The following is a 19,739-nucleotide window of genomic DNA, read 5'->3' on the forward strand; positions in this document are numbered from 1 at the left end:
GAAAATGAAAACTTCCAATCGCCATATAACCTTCTATCCCCCATGGTTAACCTCCCTCTGTGTTTTAAATGCAGAAATAGGATTGGTGACTTCATGAGATCGGGATGAAGAATTTAGGTCATTGGAGCTAAAAAAGTCTGTGGACAGCAGATAGGAGGGAGGGAGGAAAGGTCTTTGTGAGAGGGAGAATTTCTATGTAGCTGGGAGAGTTGCTAGGGTCAATAAAACAACAGCAAAACACCCTAGGTTGGATTTTAGATTTTTGTATGAGTAAATATTTCTATATCTGACACAAGGGAACATATCTGTTGTTATATAGTACTCTCCCAGGTGCTTAGTACAGTGCTCTGCACACAGTCAGCACTCAATAAATATGATTGACTGACTAATTGACATGACTGACCCAGATAGTTTGTTATCAGTGTATGGCTTTAGCAGCAAAGGCAGATGTGTAACTGGCAATCTCTTCCAAACTACACACAAAGATTGTCCTTTGGCCATGCTCTTCCATTTGCCACGTCTAGTGCCTGGTGTCATTTTACAGTTCCACCTTATGGGTGTTCATGATCTTGACACTGCTGCTCCTAAAGAGTGACCCCTTTCCCAATTGCTGCCTCTCAGATCTTCTGTCTGCCGTCATTCTCTACCAGAAATTCACACCTGTACAACATCATAAAAAGTTGGGCTTTGCTGTAGCTTTGAAATATTTCTTCTGCCCTCTCTGCTCTGTCCCCTCCTCTCTGTGCTTCAGTTCCCTCATCCGCAAAATGGGGATTCAATACCTGTTCTCCTTCCTACTAGGATCACAGCCATAGTAACTGGGATTTCTGATATTTTCCTAATACAAGTGCAATCTTGGCTAATTGATGTCTTGGAAAGAACCTCTTCTTCCAGCAGGAGCAGTTTGTAATAATAATAATAATATTTATGGTAGTCATTATGTACTTACTATGTGCCAGGCACTGTTCTAAGTACTGGGGTAGATACAAGTTAATCAGGTTGGACACAGTTCACATGGGGTTCACAATCTTAATCCCCATTTTACAGATGAGGTAACTGAGGCCCAGAGAATAATAATAATTATGGTATTTGTTAAGCAGTTATTATGTGCCAGATGCTGTACTAAGCACTGGTGTGGATTCAAGCAAATCGGGTTGGACACAATCCCTTGTCCCACGTGGGGCTCACAGTCTCAATCCCCATTTTACATATGAGGTAACTGAGGCACAGAGAAGTGAAGTGACTTGCCCAAGGTCAAACAGTAGACAGGTGGTGGAGCTAGGATTAGAACCCAGGTCCTTCTGACTCCCAGCCCCATGCTCTATCCACTAAGCCAGGCTGCTTATGATCAGGGTATGCCTAAATTCTCTATGGTCGTAGTGAAGGAAACTAGCACAGTCAAGCTGTTTGTACTCCCCCTCATTGTGGACAGGGATTGTGTCCGCTTATTGTTATATTGTACTCACCCAAGTGCTTAGTACAGTGCTCTACACACAGAAAGTGCTCAGTAAATACGATTGAGTGAATGAATGAATAGATGGATGTTTCACTCGTCTAAGGTAGCACTAAGTCGGCAAACAACAGAGGGTTCTGCTGCTCTTCCTAGTAAACAGTCCTTCCCTTAACAGTAGATGGTAGGACCAAAACCATTCCTCTTCTAGGGTTCAGCTAATCAGTGAGATCCTTTTCCCATTCTGGTCACCACTCCTTGCGGTTCTTCCTTGGGATAACAGGTTGGAACTTCACTCTAATTTTGCATCTTTCTTTCTAGTCTTCTGTGTGGCTATTAAAAGCCTTTTCCTGGGAGCGGTTCCTGGGTGTTCTCGACTCTTAGTTAATAGAATTTGTGACGAACAAGCACCTTCTATATTCCCAGAATGCCAGGTAACAAAGCTATTACTGTATTAGCAAGTTCTGTGTTCCTTGTTAAGATTGTTGAGGTGCTGTAGCCACTTCCTCATTCTCCTCACATGTCTCAGCATGGTTGTGTTGGGGTGAGCAGAACGTCAGTGCTGGGAGACTGCATGGGTTCTAGGACTTCATTGCTTGGGGTCCTGTCTTGCCATTCGATTTTGAGAGTAGCCTTTAAGTGGTGCTGATGGAGAGCCTTTGACATCATCAGTAGGCATGGACTCTGGCAATTAATTAGCAAATTTGGCTACCCTGAAAAGCTCGTTAAGATTCAGAGACTGCCCCATGACAACAAGAAGCAACGTGGAGTAGTGGGTAGAGCACAGGCCTTGGAGTCAGCAGGTCGTGAGTTCTAATCCCAGCTCCACCACCTATCTGCTGTGTGACCTTGAGCAACTCTCTTCACTTCTCTGGGCCTCAGTTATCTCATCTGTAAACTGGGGATTGAGAACGTGAGCCTCACATGGGACAGGGACTGTGTCCAACCCAATTTGCTTGTATCCAGTGCTTAGTACAGTGCCTGACACATAGTAACTGCTTAAATCCTACTCCCTCCTAGTTAGACTGTGAGCCCCATGTGGGACAGGGACTGTGTCCAACCTGAAAAACCCCTATCTACCCCAGTGCTTAGAACAGTGCTTGACACATGGTAAACAGTTAATAAATGTAAAAAATAGACTTTGAGCACCATCCAAAGTCCCAGAGATGACTATTCAAGGATTGCTGTACCCTAGAAGCATACATCCAAGAAGACATGCTAATCATTGTAAAGCATATCATTGAATTAGCTAGGTGTTACGGGCTTATGCTAAATCTGAAGAAGTCCAAGATGGTGTATCAACCTGCACCAGGAAAGTCGCATCCTCAACCAAAGAATGGGTATTAACAAGATGGCTAAATGCTGTCCCAGAATTCTGTTATCTAGGTAGCACTCTGACTAATGATGCAGTGAAGGCTTAACATGAAAACCATATAAGCATTGCAGATGAATGTGTTTTCACGAGTCAGAGAATTGTGGAAATATCCCACATGATGTGATATGTATGAAGGGCTCAGAGGACCTCGTGTGGGTGGGAATTAAGCATTTGTATTAGAAACTACTTTCACTCATCCAGACTATCATAAACAGTAAGAGAGGAGGAGGAAGGAGGCTTTTAAAACTTAGCAATGCTGAAGATAGTATAAAATGTCTTTATCTCCCAAGTGCTTAGCATAGTGCCCTGCGCACGGTGCGTGCTCAGGAAATACCGTTGAATGGTATGATCATTCATTCATTCATTCAATTGTATTTATTGAGTGCTTACCATGTGCAGAGCACTGTACTAAGCTCTTGGGAAGTACAAGTCGGCAACATATAGAAATGGTCCCTACCCAACAACGGGCTCACAGTCTAGACAGACAACAAAACAAAACATGTAGACAGGTGTCAAAATCGTCAGAACAAATAGAATTATAGTTATGTGCACATCATTAACAAAACAAATAGAATAGTAAATATGTACAAGTAAAATAAATAGAGTAATAAATATGTACAAATACATATACAAGTGCTGTGGGGAGGGGAAGGAGGTAGGGCAGAGGGCGGGATGCGGAGGAGGAGAGGAAAAAGGGCGCTCAGTTTGGGAAGGCCTCCTGGAGGAGGTGAGCTCTCAGTAGGGCTTTGAAGGGAGGAAGAGAGCTAGTTTGGCGGATGTGTGGAGGGAGGGCATTCCAAGGCAGGGGAAGGACGTGGGCCAGGGGTCGTTGGCGGGCCAGACGAGAACAAGGCCCAGTAAGGAGGTTAGCGGCAGAGGAGCGGAGGGTGCAGGCTGGGCTGTAGAAGGAGAGAAGGGAGGTTAGGTAAGAAGGGGCGAGGTGATGGAGAGCCTTAAAGCCGAGAGTGAGGAGTTTTTGCTTGATTCGTAGGTTGACAGGCAACCACCGGAGATTTTTGAGGAGGGGAGTGACATGCCCAGAGCATTTCTGTACAAAGATAATCTGGGCAGCAGAGTTAGTATTTAAAACTTAAAAAGTCAGGGAATCCCTGGGTTGAAGTCATAGAGGGCAGCCTTTTAGCAGCCAAACTGGCAAAACTTTGGAAGGAATTGCCTTAGAAAATGAAGAGGCGAGACTAGATTCCTGAAATAGGGCAAATCTAGATTATGAAATCATTTGTAATTCTGCCCTTTGAGACCTGGAGGACTATTCCCACTCAGACAAACTGAGATGGCTGCCCTACTAGAAGTTGCGATACCGGTTGACTGGTAGGATGCAGGCACTGCCCTTCCTAAGAATGCCAGTGGAAAACCCCGTACTTCTTTCCTTCGGTTCTTCAGAATGCCTAGAGAAATCACACAGAACCAAGCCCCCTACTGACTTGTGAGTTGTGATTTCTTTTTGTTTCTATAGTAAACTTTCTCCCAAGTTTTTCCCCAGCACGACTGTTTGAGGTAAGGTAGGTAATGGAGGGGAGACCCAGTTTCATTTTCCCTCCCCACCACGGCTCTTCCCCATAGCATGACTGATAGATTGGACCCACTTTTCTAACCAAATCACCTGCTTAGTGACTGCTGCGGGTGCTCCGTGTAATTTTCTCTCTTACCCCCCAACTGACCTCGGGGTTCCCGATGGGAGGCGCGTATTCTACCTTTTGGTTGTGTAGCTCCAAGGGACTTGCTCTGCCCTGGGGAGCTGTTTACAGTTCCAGGCGGCACGCACCAGAGAGGCCCTGCTTGTTCTTTAGACCTAGTCTAGGTGGTGGTTCAGCAGACAGAGGTCCCAGCTAGTTGGTTGGGATTTCCATTGGCAACACTCCTGCACCTGTCGGGAAAGTTTTTGCTGTGGCTTTTGCCCTCCTAGCCCTCCGCAGGTGGTTTGATTAAATGGGAGGGATTTGAAGGGGAATATGGGTCATTTGTATCGTGTTAGTCAATATTTAAACATGGCCTGTCTGTTAGGCCATTGCACTGTATCCCAGTTAATACGTAAGCTTGAATCAGCTCCACTGTTTGGCGGGGGAGTGGTTTTGTTTTTATTTGGGGTTTTTATTTTGGTTCGAACCGCCCATTTTCTTCTCACCTTGACTATAAAAATATAAGGAATATTCTTACTAGGTCATTGGTCCATCCAGCTCTGTTTTCTATCTCCCAACAAAAGCTCCAAACAATATTCAGAGGAACAGGGTGGGGGTTGCCTTCTTGACATTTATTCTAATATTACATCTATAAATTTTCCTCCTAAATCTCTAACTTTACTTCTAAAAGTCCATTATGGACCTCTTGTTTTGCTTTTCTTCAAACCCCCCGATAGCCTATTTCTTCTTTGGTGTGCCCAATTTACTGTGGTAATTTCCCCTTGCCTTCAGTGCATCTCTGGTTGTATGTCCTCCCGTCACCTCAAGCTTAACTTGTCCAAAACAGAACTCCTTATCTTCCCACCCAAACCCTGTCCTCCCCCTGAATTTCCCATCACTGTAGATGGTACCACCATCCTTCCTGTCTCAAGCCCATAACCCTGGTGTTATCCTTGACTCCTTTCTCTCATTCAACCCAAATATTCAATCCATCACTAAATCCCGTTGGTTCCACCTTCACAACATCACTAAAATCCACCCTTTCCTCTCCATCCAAACTGCTACCACGTTAATACAATCACTCATCCTATCCCTCCTGGATTACTGCAGCAACCTCCTTGCTGATCTCCTAGCTTCCTATATCTCCCCAATCCAGTCCATACTTCACTCTGCTGCTCACATCATTTTCCTGCAGAAATGTTCAGGCACGTCACCCTACTCCTCAAAAAACTCCAGTGGTTGCCCATTCACCTCCGCATCAAACGAAAACTCCTCACCATTGGCACTCCTTCACCTTGCTCTCTCCTACCTCATTTCGCTACTCTTCTACTACAACCCAACTTGCACACTTCACTCCTCTAGTGCTAACCTTCTCACTGTGCCTCGATCTCACCTATCTCGCCACCGACCCCTCGCCCATGTCCTGCCTCTGGTCTGGGACGCCCTCCCTCCTCAAATCCAACAGATAGTTACTCTCCCCACCTTCAAAGCCTTACTGAAGGCACATCTCTTCCAGGAGGCCTTCCCTGACTAAGCCCTCCTTTCCTCTTCTCCCACTCCCTTCTGCATCACCCTGACTTGTGCCCTCTGTTATTCCCCCCTTCCCAGGCCCACAGCATTTATGGACATATATGTAAATTTTTTAATATTAATGTCTGTTTCCCCTGTCTAGACTGAAAGCTCATTGTGGGCAGGGAATATGTCTGTTTATTGTTGTATTGCACTCTCCCAAGCGCTTAGAACAGTGCTCTGCACACAGTAAGCGCTCAGTAAATTTGAATGAATTACTTAACCACCTACTGTGTGGAAAAAAAAAAAGCCTCCTTTGTTAGTTTTGAATTTACCACCTTCAAACTTTGCTACCCCTTGTTCAGTGTGAATCATCTTGTGGTGATTATTTTGATTAAGGGCTTTATTTTTATCCATTTCTGGTATGTGGGACAATGAAACAATTTTGGTGAAAGTTTGATATATGTAATGGGATTAAGGAAAGCGTAGAAGATGATCATTTTTCCTTGAAATTGATTAGCCCTGAGTTAACCTCAGAAAAAAGGAAAATAATATTTAATCAGTTTTTGTTTGGGTATGATGACAAGTGAGGGGAAACTATTTTAAGGGATTAGTTCTAGTAGAAAAAGGAGACTTTAGCTTTCTATTCCAAACTGGTTTGTATCCTATAGGTGATTGGTATATAATTGGGAAGTTAGTAGACATATGTTAATGACCAAAGAGGAGAAAGTATCAATAAGAATAATGATTGTGCTTAAGTGCTTACTATGTGCTAAATACTGTACTAAGCACTGGGGTAGATATGAGATAATCAGGTAGGACCCAGCTCCTGTCCTACATTGGGCTCACAGCCCAAGTAGGAGGAAGAACAGGTATTTAATCCCCTTTTTACACATGAGGAAACCAAGGTACGGAAAAGTTAAGTGATTTGCCCAAGGTCACATAGGTAAATGGCTGAGCTGGGATTAGTACCCAAATCCTCTGACTCCCTCTAACCTTGAGAAAGGATTTTTAGGCATTTGTTATCATCAGTAATATAGCAAAAATAATTTTGCTTTATGCTTGTTCTCATTTTCTTTTGTTTTTATGGCTCTCTGTTGCATGACCATACAAGTGAACTATGCAAGGAAAAACTATTTCGTAGAATTAAAATTCAACTATAATTAGTGAGATATTTAATTCTTACTCAGAACACATAATTCTATATTAAAAATTCTAATTTGATATATGAGCCTTTCTGAGACAAAGAGTTTTGAATCAATTCTAGTTTTTACTCTACAAGTCAGTATAACCATTTTAAGGCATATAAGTAATCAATCAGTTGTATTTGAGTGCTTACTCTGTGCAGCGCAGTATACCAAGTGCTTGGGAGAGTATAATATAACAGAGTTGGTAGACAAGTTCCCTGCCCACAATGAGCTTACAGTCTAGAGGGGGAGACAGACATAATATAAATGAATAAATTACAGGTATGTACATAATAATAATACCAGCATTTATTAAGTGCTTACTATGTGCCAAGCACTGTTCTAAGCACTGGAGAGGTTACAAGGTGATCAGGTTGTCCCACGTGGGGCTCACAGTCTTCATCCCCATTTTACAGATAAGGGAACTGAGGCCCAGAGAAGTGAAGTAACTTGCCCAAAGTCACACAGCTGACAATTGGCGGAGCCGGGATTTGAACCCGTGACTTCTGACTCCAAAGCCCGTGCTCTTTCCACTGAGTCACGCAGCACATTAATGCTGTGGGGTTGAGGGAGGGATGAATAAAGGAAGCAAATCCAAGTGCAAGGGTGACAAAGAAGGGAGTGAGAGAAGAAGAAATGAAGTCTTAGTTGGGGAAGACCTCTTGGAGGAGTTGTGCCTTCAGTAAGTCTTTGAAATTGGGGAGTTACATCCGTGCTCTGCCACTTGTCTGCTGTGTGACCTTGGGCAAGCCACTTCAATTCTCTGGGCCTCAGTTACCTCATCTGTCAACTGGAGATTAAGACTGTGAAGCCCCACATGGGACAGGGACTGTGTCCAATCTGATTTGCTTGTATCCACCCCGGCACTTAGTACAGTGCCTGTCACATTGTAAGCGTTCAACAAATACCACAATTATTATTATTATGTCTCCACAACTTTGTGAGATTTTTTTATGAACAGATTCAACCTAATGTGGATTTTTTTTTTTGGTAACCTAAAACTTCACACTGGTCTAAATTTTACTGTGCAAGCCCAAGAGACACAGGGTTCTCCAAAAAAAGTCAAAAATGATTAAGTCGGGGGCAAGCGTTAGTGTTTTAAAGTCAGCAGGAGCCGCCACAGCCTCTCTGACACTAAATAATAATAATAATGTCATTTATTAAGTGCTTACTATGTGCAAAGCACTGTTCTAAGTCCTGGGGAGGTTACAAGATGATCAGGTTGTCCCACGTGGGGCTCATAGTCTTCATCCCCATTTTCCAGATGAGGTCACTGAGACACAGAGAAGTGAAGTGACTTGCCCAACGTCACACAGCTGACAATTGGTGGAGCCGGGATTTGAACCCGTGAACTCTGACTCCAAAGCCCATGCTCTTTCCACTTAGCCACACTGCTTCTGGGCAGTGGCTGTGGGAGTCTTACCGCTGTAGTCTGGGCTAGGAGGGCTTCCGCCACCACTTCGAAGTAAATCCTGAAGACTTTCCAGTGGAAACCCTTTTGAGTGGCGGGACAGAACTTCTAAAGAGGGAAGCAGCGTGGCCTAGTAGAGAGAGCTTGGGCCTGGGAGGACCTGGGCTTTATTCTGCTGCTTTTTTAAATTTTATTTTATTTTTTGGTATTTTTTAAGCGCTTATTATGTGTCAAACACTGTTCTAAGCGCTGGGGTAGGTACAAGTTAATTAGGTCGGACACAGTCCCTGTCCTGCATGGGTTCGCAGTCTAAGTAGGAGGGAGCTGTCTGCTCTGTCCCTTAATTTCTCTGAGCCTCAGATACCCCAACTGTCCAGCACTTAGAACATGCTTTGCACATAGTAAGTGCGTAATAAATGCCATTATTATTATTACGGTGGGGAGTAAATTCTACTCCTTCCTGCTTAAATTGTGAGCCCCATGTGGGACAAGGACTCTGTCCAACCTGATTTTATTGTATCTACCCCAGTGCTTAGTTAGGAGCCTGGCACCTCTTAAGCTCTTAACAAGTACCAATAAAAAAAAAAATCTTGTTCACTCTGCCTAAGTAGTAAATCATGTCTCATTTCTTTAAATATCTTCTAATGGTCTATTGCTGGTGCAACAGATTGTACCCCTTAATCAATCAGTTGGTATTTATTGAGTGCTTACTATGTGCAGAGCACTGTACTAAGTGCTTGGAAGAGTATGATAAAACAGAGTTGGTAAACACATTCCCTGCCCACAAAGAGCTTACAGTCTAGAGGGGGAAACAGGCATTAAAAAAAATTACAGATATGTATGTAAGTGCTGTGGGGCTGAGGGATGGGTGGAAATCAATTCCAGTTTAAAATAAAGGAGGCCCATAGTCATAGTAAAAGTATCGTGTTGGTTTTATTAGTACAATACTATACTTTTAAATTTAAAAGGATAACAAAATGATACCTTCTGGCATTTATCTTTTAGTCAAATAGATGGCTATTCTGGAAATTAGATTGAAATAATTTGGCCAACATGTTTTTCTTGTGGGTGGAATATAGATATTTGTACTCTTTATTATTGGAATTGAATTGTTGTAATAATACGTGCTAGGCAGCTTGGGGCAATCTAATTCTTAAATCCTGGAGGTAAAGGCTTTCATTAAGCCACAGAAGATGTGCAGCTAAAATTCACATAATAGTTGTTGTATCCATTTTGCAATTATAGGTAACAATACAAATTTCATTTTTGTAGGCATTTTTCTTTTGTAAATTTAGTAAGCATTTTCTTTTTCTTTCAGGCAAATGTACTAAAGAAAACCCAGCACGGGAATGGCTTGCCTCACCTTGACAGAGATGGAGGGAACTGCCACATCTACTGCTCATCAGAATGGTGATGTCCCTGGGAACGATAATGCTGTGAAGCAAATAGAGCCGTTTCTTCAGGTCTATCTTTACCACTCCCTGGGAAAGGCTGAGGGAGATTACTTACAGTTTCCAGCCGGGGAGCATATTGCTGAAGAGATTTGTGTGGCTGCTTGTAAAGCTTGTGGTAAGTCTAGGGGAGGTCAATCAACTTCTGATTGAGTGAGTACTATTTTAAGTCCAGTATGGAATGGTAAAAGTGTGCAGTACTATATTCTGATGATCAGAGCAGACATAAGCATGCAAGGGTGGAGGGAGTTGGCATTTCAGTTTTGCTTTTTCCACAGGGGGTCATCATTAGATAATTATCAGCAGTTGCCTCTACACAAGTTAATCAGGATGCCAATATTTGGAAATTGGCCAAATGTGTGTGTATGTGTATAGATGCACATATGTAGATATTTGCATGTATAGATGAATTTTTTTGAAAGTGGTATTTTAAAATGGTTGGCTAGTGGGGCGTTGGCAGGTGGTGGAGATCACAGCAGCAATCATGGAAACTTCCTGCTGGGTTTGGGGGCTTCAGCACAGCATTGGCACTATGCTGAGGTCACTTTGGCTGCAAATGGGTCCTGTATGATAAAAAAAATATATAACTTTGTATGAACTTTGCAATTTATCGCACCTTTTTTTAATGGTATTTGTTAAGCGCTTACTGTGTGCCAGGCACAGATACACGCTAGTTTGGACACAGTCTCACAGAGGGCTCACAGTCTTAATCCCCATTTTACAGATGAGGTGACTGAGGCACAGAGAAGTGAAGTGACTTGCCCAAGGTCACACAGGAGACAAGTGGTGGAGCTGGGATTAGAAGCCTGGTTTTCTGACTCCCAGGCTTGTGCTCTTTCCACTAGGCCACGTTGCTTCCCAATTTTTCAGTGCACCTCAGGGACACTTTTAACTGAGATCTCAAAGCTACTGATAGAACGCTGTTTTGAAAGCTAACCTGAAAATGCTGTTCTAACTCACCTAAATTTCTGGGCCACAAGAATCCTTAGCAGGGAGGTGAGAAATCTGTCACTCTGTGGAGATGATTGTGCTTTCTATATGTTTCCCTAGTGCCCATCATTGTTCTGTGGCCTTTGAAAAAAAACTCATTTGTGCTTGGTGATCCATCAATATCAAACAGTATTTATTAAGTGCCTATGGTGTGCAGAACACAGTATTAAGCAGTTGGGAAATAAACAAAAGTAGTAAATACACAATCCCCTCCCTTGAGGGCTTTGCAATCTAACAGGGAAGTCGTGGACAAAAATTGACGAGTATTCAGTAGTCCAAGAAGTGAGAGGCTAGATATAAAAGAGGGAGGTGAATGAACAAATAAATGCATTAATAATAGTGAGTCAATTGTATGGCAAGCCACTTCTCCATGCCTCAGTTCCCTCATCTGTAAAATGGGGATTAAGACTGTGAGCCCCACATGGGACAACTTGATTACCATGTATCTCCCCCAGTGCTTAGAACAGTGTTTGGCACATAGTAAGCACTTAACACCGTCTTTCTTCTTTTTCTTCTTATTATTATTGAGCATCTACTGGGTGCAAAGCACTCTACTAAGCATTTTGGAATGCCCCCATTTGCCAGCTTTACTATCTCTAGTGAAAGCGGCAGTACCAGCTAGAGAAAGAGTGGCCCTTCTGGCCACTGCTATCCTGGCTTCCATGGCTGTGATTATCTCTGGGAAAGTGCTGGTAGTTCAGGGCATCTGCATTCCCTAGCGTAGATATGGTGCGGTGAATGTGCTGCCCTTCAAATGGCATCAATCGATTGCATTGGTGAGTACAGAGCACTGTACTAAGTGCTTGGGAGAGCTAGACCATAAACTCCTTGTGGACAGGGATCGTGTCTACTAGCTGTTGTATCATACTGTCCCAAGCACTTAGCACATTGCTCTGCACACAGGAATCACTCAACAAATCTCATGGATTGATTACAAATGGTAGAAGACACAGCCCTGTCCTCAGAGAGCTTATAGTCTATTGGGGGAAACACACGAAAATAAATTACAGAGAAGGGGAATAATAGGGTCTATAAGATATGTACGGTCTGTGAGGGTTGTGGAAACCACTTAGGTGGTATGGAGAGGCCAATGTGGCAGTTGGGGGATATAAAGTGGGATAATTAGAGATTAGTCAAGGGAGGCCTCCTGCACGTGAAGTGATCTCAAAAGGGCTTTGAAAATGGGAAGAGCTGTGAAAGGGAAGGGAGGTCCAGACAGTGGGGAGTCTGTGAGCAAGAGGCCTGTGGCAAGAGAGATTCATTCATTCATTCATTCATTCATTCATTCAATCGTATTTATTGAGCGCTTACTATGTGCAGAGCACTGTATTAAGCGCTTGGGAAGTGCAAGTTGGCAACATATAGAGACGGTCCCTACCCAACAGCGGGCTCACAGTCTAGAAGGGGGAGACAGACAACAAAAGAAAACATATTAACAAAATAAAATAAATAGAATAGTAAATATGTACAAGTAAAATAAATAGAGTAATAAAGCTGTACAAACATATATACAGGTGCTGTGGGGACGGGAAGGAGGTAGGGAGGGGGAATGGGGACGGGGAGAGGAAGGAGTGGGCTCAGTCTGGGAAGGCCTCCTGGAGGAGGTGAGCTCTCAGTAGGGCTTTGAAGGGAGGAAGAGAGCTAGCTTGGGGGATGTGCGGAGGGAGGGCATTCCAGGCCGGGGGGGGGACGTGGGCCGCGGTCGATGGTGGGACAGGTAAGAACGAGGCACAGAGAGGAGGTTAGTGGCAGAGGAGCGGAGGGTGCGGGCTGGGCTATAGAAGGAAAGAAGGGAGGTGAGGTAGGAGGGGGCGAGGTGATGGACAGCCTTGAAGCCGAGAGTGAGGAGTTTTTGCCTGATGCGTAGGTTGATTGGTAGCCACTGGAGATTTTTGAGGAGGGGAGTAACATGCCCAGAGCATATCTTCACAAAGATGATCTGGGATGAGAGATGAGAAGAGGCACGGCACAGTGCATAGGTTAACTTGGGAGGAATAAAGAGTGCAAGCTGGGGGGTAGTGGGAGTGGAGAGTGGATGAATAGCAAGAGAGAGCCGATTGAGTGTCTTAAAGCCAACGGCCAGGCATTCTGCTTGATGCGGTGAGGGATGGAAAGCCATTGGAGGTTTTGGAGGATCAGGGAGATGTAGGCAGGAGGAGCTGAGTGAAATAATAATAACTGTGGTACTTGTTAAGTGCTTACTATGTGCCAGGCACTGTACTAAGCGCTGAGGTGGATACAAGTAAATCAGGTTGGACACAGTCCTTCTCCTATGTGGGGCTCATGGTCTCAATCCCCATTTGACAGATGAGGTCACTGAGGCACAGAGAAGTTAAGTGACTTGCCCCAGGTCACACAGCAAACAAGCGGCAGAGCTGGAAATAGGTCCCATGACCTTCTGACTCCCAGGCCCGTAGTCCGTCCACTATTCAATGAAGTGTTGACTGTAGAGTGGAAAGGCAGGAGGGAAATCAGTGAGATCAGCTTGGAGGCTGGCATTTGTTGGACGCTCAGCATGGCTCTAATGATTAGGCATCCATTAAAATAGAAGGGCCCTTCAATTAAGGATTTGTATTTATTTAAAGCTCAGCCTGCAGAAGTTTATACTAAAGTTGGAGTTTACAGTGTAATAACCTCAATAAGATTACAACCAAAAGAGGGGAGAGACAACAGGTACAAAAACCATTAAACCTCAAGGTGTGATTCGAGTACATTCATTCATTCATTCATTCAATCTTATTTATTGAGCACTTACTGTGTGCAGAGCACTGTACTAAGCACTTGGAAAGTACAGTTTGGCAACAGAGACAGTCCCTACCCAACAACGGGCTCACAGTCTAGAGGGGGGAGACAGAGAACAAAACAAGTAGGCAGGTGTCAATACCATCAAAATAGATAAATAGAATTATAGATATATGCATAGCATTAATAAAATAGAGTAATAAATATGTACAAATATGCACAAGTGCTGTGGGGAGGGGAAGGGGGAAGGGCAGAGGGAGGGAAGGAGGAGGAGAGGAAAAGGGGGGCTCAGTCTGGGAAGGCCTCCTGGAGGAGGTGAGCTCTCAGTAGGGCTTTGAAGGGAGGAAGAGAGCTAGCTTGATGGATGTGTGGAGGAAGGGCATTCCAGGCCAGAGGTAGGACATGGGCCAGGGGTCGACGGTGGGACAGGCGAGAATGAGGCACAGTGAGGAGGTTGGTGGCAGAGGAGTGGAGTGTGCGGGCTTGGCTGTATAAGGAGGGAAGGGAGGTGAGGTAGGAGGGGGCGAGGTGATGGAGAGCTCTGAAGCCGAGAGTGAGGAGTATCCAATTCTCCTAGAGACTGTCTCTGTCCCACATGGGGCTCACACTCTTATCCCTATTTTACAGATGATGTAACAGGCACAGAGAAGTTAAGTGACATGCCCAAGGTCACACAGCATCATAATAATATCTACAGAGTTGTTAGTGCACAACTCTTACACAGCTGAGACACCTGGATCTGCTACAAACATTCATTCATGCAATCGTATTTACTGAGCGCTTACTGTATACAGAGCACTGTACTAAGCGCTTATCATACCCAGGTTCTTAAGCATAATTATGACTGTTAGTGTTACCGATGAACAGGCGTACTCTATTTCTGATTTACCCCACAGAGTTCTAGACTGTAGGCTGTGTTGGGCCATTTAAGAAAAAAATATATATCACTGTGTCATAATTGGGACTAACCAGGCTAAACTGGCTACCTACCTTGAGTCAATCCCTGGCTGCTCTTGCTCGCTTAAATTTCTTGATTTCATATCTGCACTGGAGCAGAGCTTGCAATTCCAGATATTTGAGAACGGGGTCTTTAACATCAATCAGTGCTGTTTACTGGGTGCTTACTGAGTGCAGAGCGCTGTACTAAGCACTTGGAAGAGTCCAATACAACAGTACTGGTACATACGATCCCTGCCCTCAGGGAGCTTACAATCTACCCACTTCCTTTCTTCTACTCCCAATCACTAAGAGGGAAGGGAAAAGGGGCACAAGCTTGAAATGGTTGGTCAGCTAGTCCGGGTTTTTAGCAAAAATAATATGGATAGCCTACGGTGCCAACTAGAATATCAAATGGCAGAACAGTGAAGTACTCAAATATAGTCAGCTCACCACACTGAAGCAATGCTTAATGTGACACATTTCCTTTAGACCAGACATGGGCAGACAATAGAGGACAGCAAAAATAAGTTAATAGGTGCTGTAGAGAGAGCTGAATTGGGGCAAACACAGGAAAGGTGAGCAAAAGAAACTCTTTTAAAGATACAATAAAGCAGTTAGGTGGAAAGTACATGACTTCTGGGTGCAGGGTTGAATTCAGTGTTTCCTCCTCTTAACCTTACCGCAGTGTTAGCAGGCGCTTAGCAGTTTCTGTATTCAGCACCTTTGGCCCAAGAGGCAGTCACAGAGCCAGCTGAGCTATTTATCTGGAATGTAGCCTTCAAATATCTTATTTTGCCTTAAGGCTTTTCTAGTGAGGAATCAATAGCCTACTCCTTCCTGCTTTTCACCCAGATAATTCAGTTAGTTTGGAAGCGTTTCCTTCCTCAAGAGAAGCAAGTCCTGAGAGAGGCCCCATTAGCTGAGCATGGGAAAGGGTATTGTTTCTTTCCTATTTTCATGAGCGTATCAAAGAAGTGATGAGAAAATTACAGAATTGGCCATAGATGGAATTGGCCAAAGCAAATTTCCAGCCTCACCTTTTGAAATTAAGACTGTTTTGGAATAGTTGTTGGTCAAGGACCCTGTTTCTAACAAAGCTATAAAATTAACATCCCTTCCTATCACTCCATCCGAGCATCATCCGAGCACTCTTTTTGTATTCATTTGTCTTCTTCCTAGGATTGAGAGTTTTCTGGCTTCTGGTTTAATTGAGTTTCAGAAGGGTTAAGGAAGGACCAGGAAGCTCTTCAATCTCAAGTTAGAGTAACAAAGAGGCCTACATGTTGTCAAGTGTTCAACTTGTTTCTGAGTCTTAAAAAATTCCTAACAAGAACGAGAGCTGACAGAGAGTACAAGAGAGTACAACCAGATCCTGAAAAATCAGCTCCCGAGCAGGATTTTGGGGGACACAACCATGGACATGCAGATAACCTTCCTAAATTCCAGTTCTGCAGCAACATTTTCAGGGTGATGGTGCAACTCAAGCTAGCTTAACATTTGTTGTCTTTCTAGATTCCATACCTATTCTAGGTTTTTCAGTCTAGTAGTGACAAGTATAGCCCATCAATTCCAAGTAGGAAAAGTCTAAAGGATGAGAAAAGGTGCTTGGTTTCAACCAGGATATAGTTGTCACGTGAAGAGTCCACTTGTGGCAGTTTGACTAGCCAGAGAATGCATTTTAGAGTTGTTGCTGCTACTGTTGGCTTGGTTTCAGTTTGAAGAAAAGAGGCTCAGGTCAATTAATTGATGGAGAGGTGAACAGTAATGTGGGTTGGGAAAGCTGCTTTCCAAAAATCTAGTTTTAGGGTAGGAAGTGGAATATATTTTCGGAAGAATGACTGCATGTAGAACATATCCAATGTCAAGTTAATTGGACTATTTTGTTCTAATTAATCTTGATGCTAAATTACTGCTGACCTCTTTGGATCATCTGAAATATTGATTACCAATTGGGATCTGTTTCTCATAAGGAGAAGGCCCTGCAGCTGCTACTGAAGAGACATAAGTTATTTTTCCCCATCATCAAGAAAGCAGCTTCAACTAGATAATAAGTAATATAGTCTCCCAGTGGTTTTTTCAATTTATTAAACTCTTATTGCTTTTAAAAATTGCTCCAAGGAACTCAGTTTTCAGAAGTGACAAATACAGAAGGCCATGGGTCTGATGGTGGGGTTTTCATGGAAACTGTTTTGTGGGTCTCCTTTAAGCCTACCAAACTCTTTAAGCGATAGCATGCTGAATTTGCTTACTTGGTAGCCTTGAAAGTGTATCCTATGAAATGTATGCAGGAAATGACAAGGCTCAATGCCCATGAGGCCCAACCACCATATCCCTTCACATTTTATTTATAACTTTTGCAAGGATGTAAATGATGGGAAAAGACTTTCGTCTTTTTTTTAAATGGTGTTTGTTAAGCACTTACTATGTGCCAGGCATTGTACTAAGCACTGGGATAGATACAAGCTAATCAGTTTGATCACAGTCCATGTCTGACATGGGGCTCACAGTCTTAATCCCCATTTTACAGATGAGGTAGTTGAGGCACAGAGAAGTGAAGCGACTTGGCCAAGGTCACATAGCAGAAAAGTGGCGGAGCCAGGATTAGAGCCCAGGTCCTTCTGACTCCCAGGACTGGGCTCTATCCACTAGGCCACACTGCTTCTCTCAGTAAAAAAAGGAACAAGAGACACAGACTTTATAGGAACATATTAGGCACATTCTAGAGAGAATTGAATTATTCGGGGGGGTGGGGGGGAGCTACAGGCTGCTTGTGTTCCCGCAAGGTGACTTGTATGGCCATTTGGAAAAAGCACAAAATAACTATTTCTCAAAGGCACAGTGTTTAGCAACCTTGTTTTCAAGTTGAATGACCAGTCTGTCTTTTCAAAATGATGTGCCTTGTGAATGTTGGTGTGAGCTTTTGAAGAAAGAGCAGCAGCTCTGTGGGATGACTTTTGGGGTGTGCTGTGCTGCCTGATTGTCTTGGTGATTGATAGGGATGGCCTAGAGCTGCAGGTGACACTGTGCTTCCCTCACACCCACCAGTAGCCTTTAATTCAGGGACCTACCCTATAGCTTCTCTCCTTTTCTTCCTCTTCTCCTCCCTCACTGTATTGAACTGCTTGTTTGATTTTTATTCATATCAAAAGTTCAAGTTGTGACTTTTATGTGTATTGAATGTTTATAGATTACCTTCCTATACTAGTGAAGTCTAGAGTACATTTGAATGTGAATCAATCAATCAGTGGTACTTACTGAGCTCTTACTGTGTGCAGAGCTCTGTATTAGGCACTTAGGGGGAGTAGACAGGATCCGTGCACTCAAGGAAGTTACAGATGAGAGGGGTGTTAATAACTGGAAATAAGCAGGGTTTTTAATGCTAGAACGTGGTAGAAATTATTTCTGACATCTTGTTGGATTTGGGGTTGTTTGTCCCCCAGGCAGTGTAAGTGGGTAAGCACCATAGAAAAAAGGAACTAGGATCTCAGAAGCAGCATTCGTGTGGTCTGCATTGTCTTCCCTTCTTGTAACCGTCATCGTCCATCAGTCTAGGTTTTCAGCCTTTGTAATCGCAATAAAAGTACCAATAGTTACTCTACATCCCAGCTGAACTCTTGATTTGAAGTAAGCTCAATACTAAGCACTGAGGTGATTGCATCAAATTCAGACCCCATCCTACAAGGCATTCACAATCAGAGTGGAGGACAGACACATATAGGATAACATGAGTGTAATCTAATCAACAAGAAAAACAGGCTATAATTCAGTTCAAAATAACAACTCTGAAATACATAAGGGGTAAATAGAAAGGGGGCAGTTCACCTCACTGCTTCAGATGAAGTTCTTGGTGAGAAAACACCACAACCTTCCACCAATTCCAAAGCTCTGGTTCTAGGCTTCTCTTTTCCTTCCACTTCTGAGAGAAGATGAAGTGTAATTCTCAGCAGTTTTGGAGGGAGATGGGGTAACCCTGATCATTGAATCTTAGGAAGATTGTTTTCAGTATGCTGTACAAATGTGAATTTGCCCCTTTCAAATAAAAAAAATGATAAATATCCTGTTTCATTTAACCTGAAGGGTTATTTCCATTTTTTGTCATTGCCTTTGTCCTCTCTCAATTTATTCTCACTGAGCTAATTTAGTCAGTTTGTTATTCACTCTGTTCCCCAGATTTTTTTTCTCTGAAACATTCACAGAACCAGTCTTTTCCTTCCCCATTTTATTCAGTTTGTTTTTCCTCCACAGGAGTACAGCCCTGAATTTGTCTCTGTTGAACTTCTTTCTGCTTGCTTATACTGTACTCTCCCAAACGCTTAGAGAAGCAATGTGGCATAGTGAATAGAGCACGGGCCTGGGAGTCAGAAGGACCTGAGTTCTAATCCTGGCTCTGCCACTTGTCTGCTGTGTCACCTTGGGCAAGTCATTTCACTTCTCCGTGCTTCAGTTGTAAAATCTGTAAAATGGGGATTAAGAATGTGAGCCCCATGTAGGACATGGACTGTGTCCAACCTTGTATCTACTCCTGCGCTTTGAACAGTGCCTGGCACATAGTAAGTTCTTAACAGATACTACCTCCACACCCCCCAAAAAGTGTTCTGAACACAGTAAGCACTGTTTCTGATATCTCCAATTTGTCAGTATCACTTAAACTCAAAATTTTATATTCCATGATACTGGAAAGTCGGGGGAAGCTTGGAATCAATCATTCACTCAGTCGATCCACAGGATTTATTAAGTGCTTACTCTATGCATAGCACAGCACTAAGTGCTTGGCAGAATACACTAGAGTAAGTAGACACAATTCCTGTCCATGAAGAGCTAATAAATTACAGGGGAAATGGCATAGTATAAGGATATGTACATAAGTGCTGTGGGGCTGAGAGTGGGGTGACTATCCGGTGCTTAAGTGGTTCGGGTAAAAAGTGCATAGGTGACCCAGAAAGGAGGGCAAATAAGGGAAAGGAGGGCTTAGTGATCAGCTTCTTGGAGGAGATGTGATTTTAGTAAGGCTTTGAAGGTGGGGAGGTGGTGGTCTGTTGGATATGAAG

The 19,739-nt window shown here is 43.4% G+C and overlaps 1 protein-coding gene across 2 annotated transcripts in view; it reads left to right on the forward strand.

The window, feature by feature from the left end:
* JAK2 (Janus kinase 2) overlaps nucleotides 1–19,739 on the forward strand; it is a 187,711-nt gene that overhangs the window by 47,947 nt on the left and 120,025 nt on the right. For both annotated transcript variants that reach the window (XM_038769577.1, XM_038769575.1), the window contains exon 4: nucleotides 9,888–10,138. In XM_038769577.1, coding sequence (XP_038625505.1) covers nucleotides 9,919–10,138 — 220 coding nt within the window. In that variant the 5' untranslated portion in view covers nucleotides 9,888–9,918. The remainder of the gene's footprint in view (nucleotides 1–9,887; nucleotides 10,139–19,739) is intronic.

Source organism: Tachyglossus aculeatus, chromosome X4 (genome assembly GCF_015852505.1).
Source record: "Tachyglossus aculeatus isolate mTacAcu1 chromosome X4, mTacAcu1.pri, whole genome shotgun sequence".
NCBI lineage: Eukaryota > Metazoa > Chordata > Mammalia > Monotremata > Tachyglossidae > Tachyglossus > Tachyglossus aculeatus.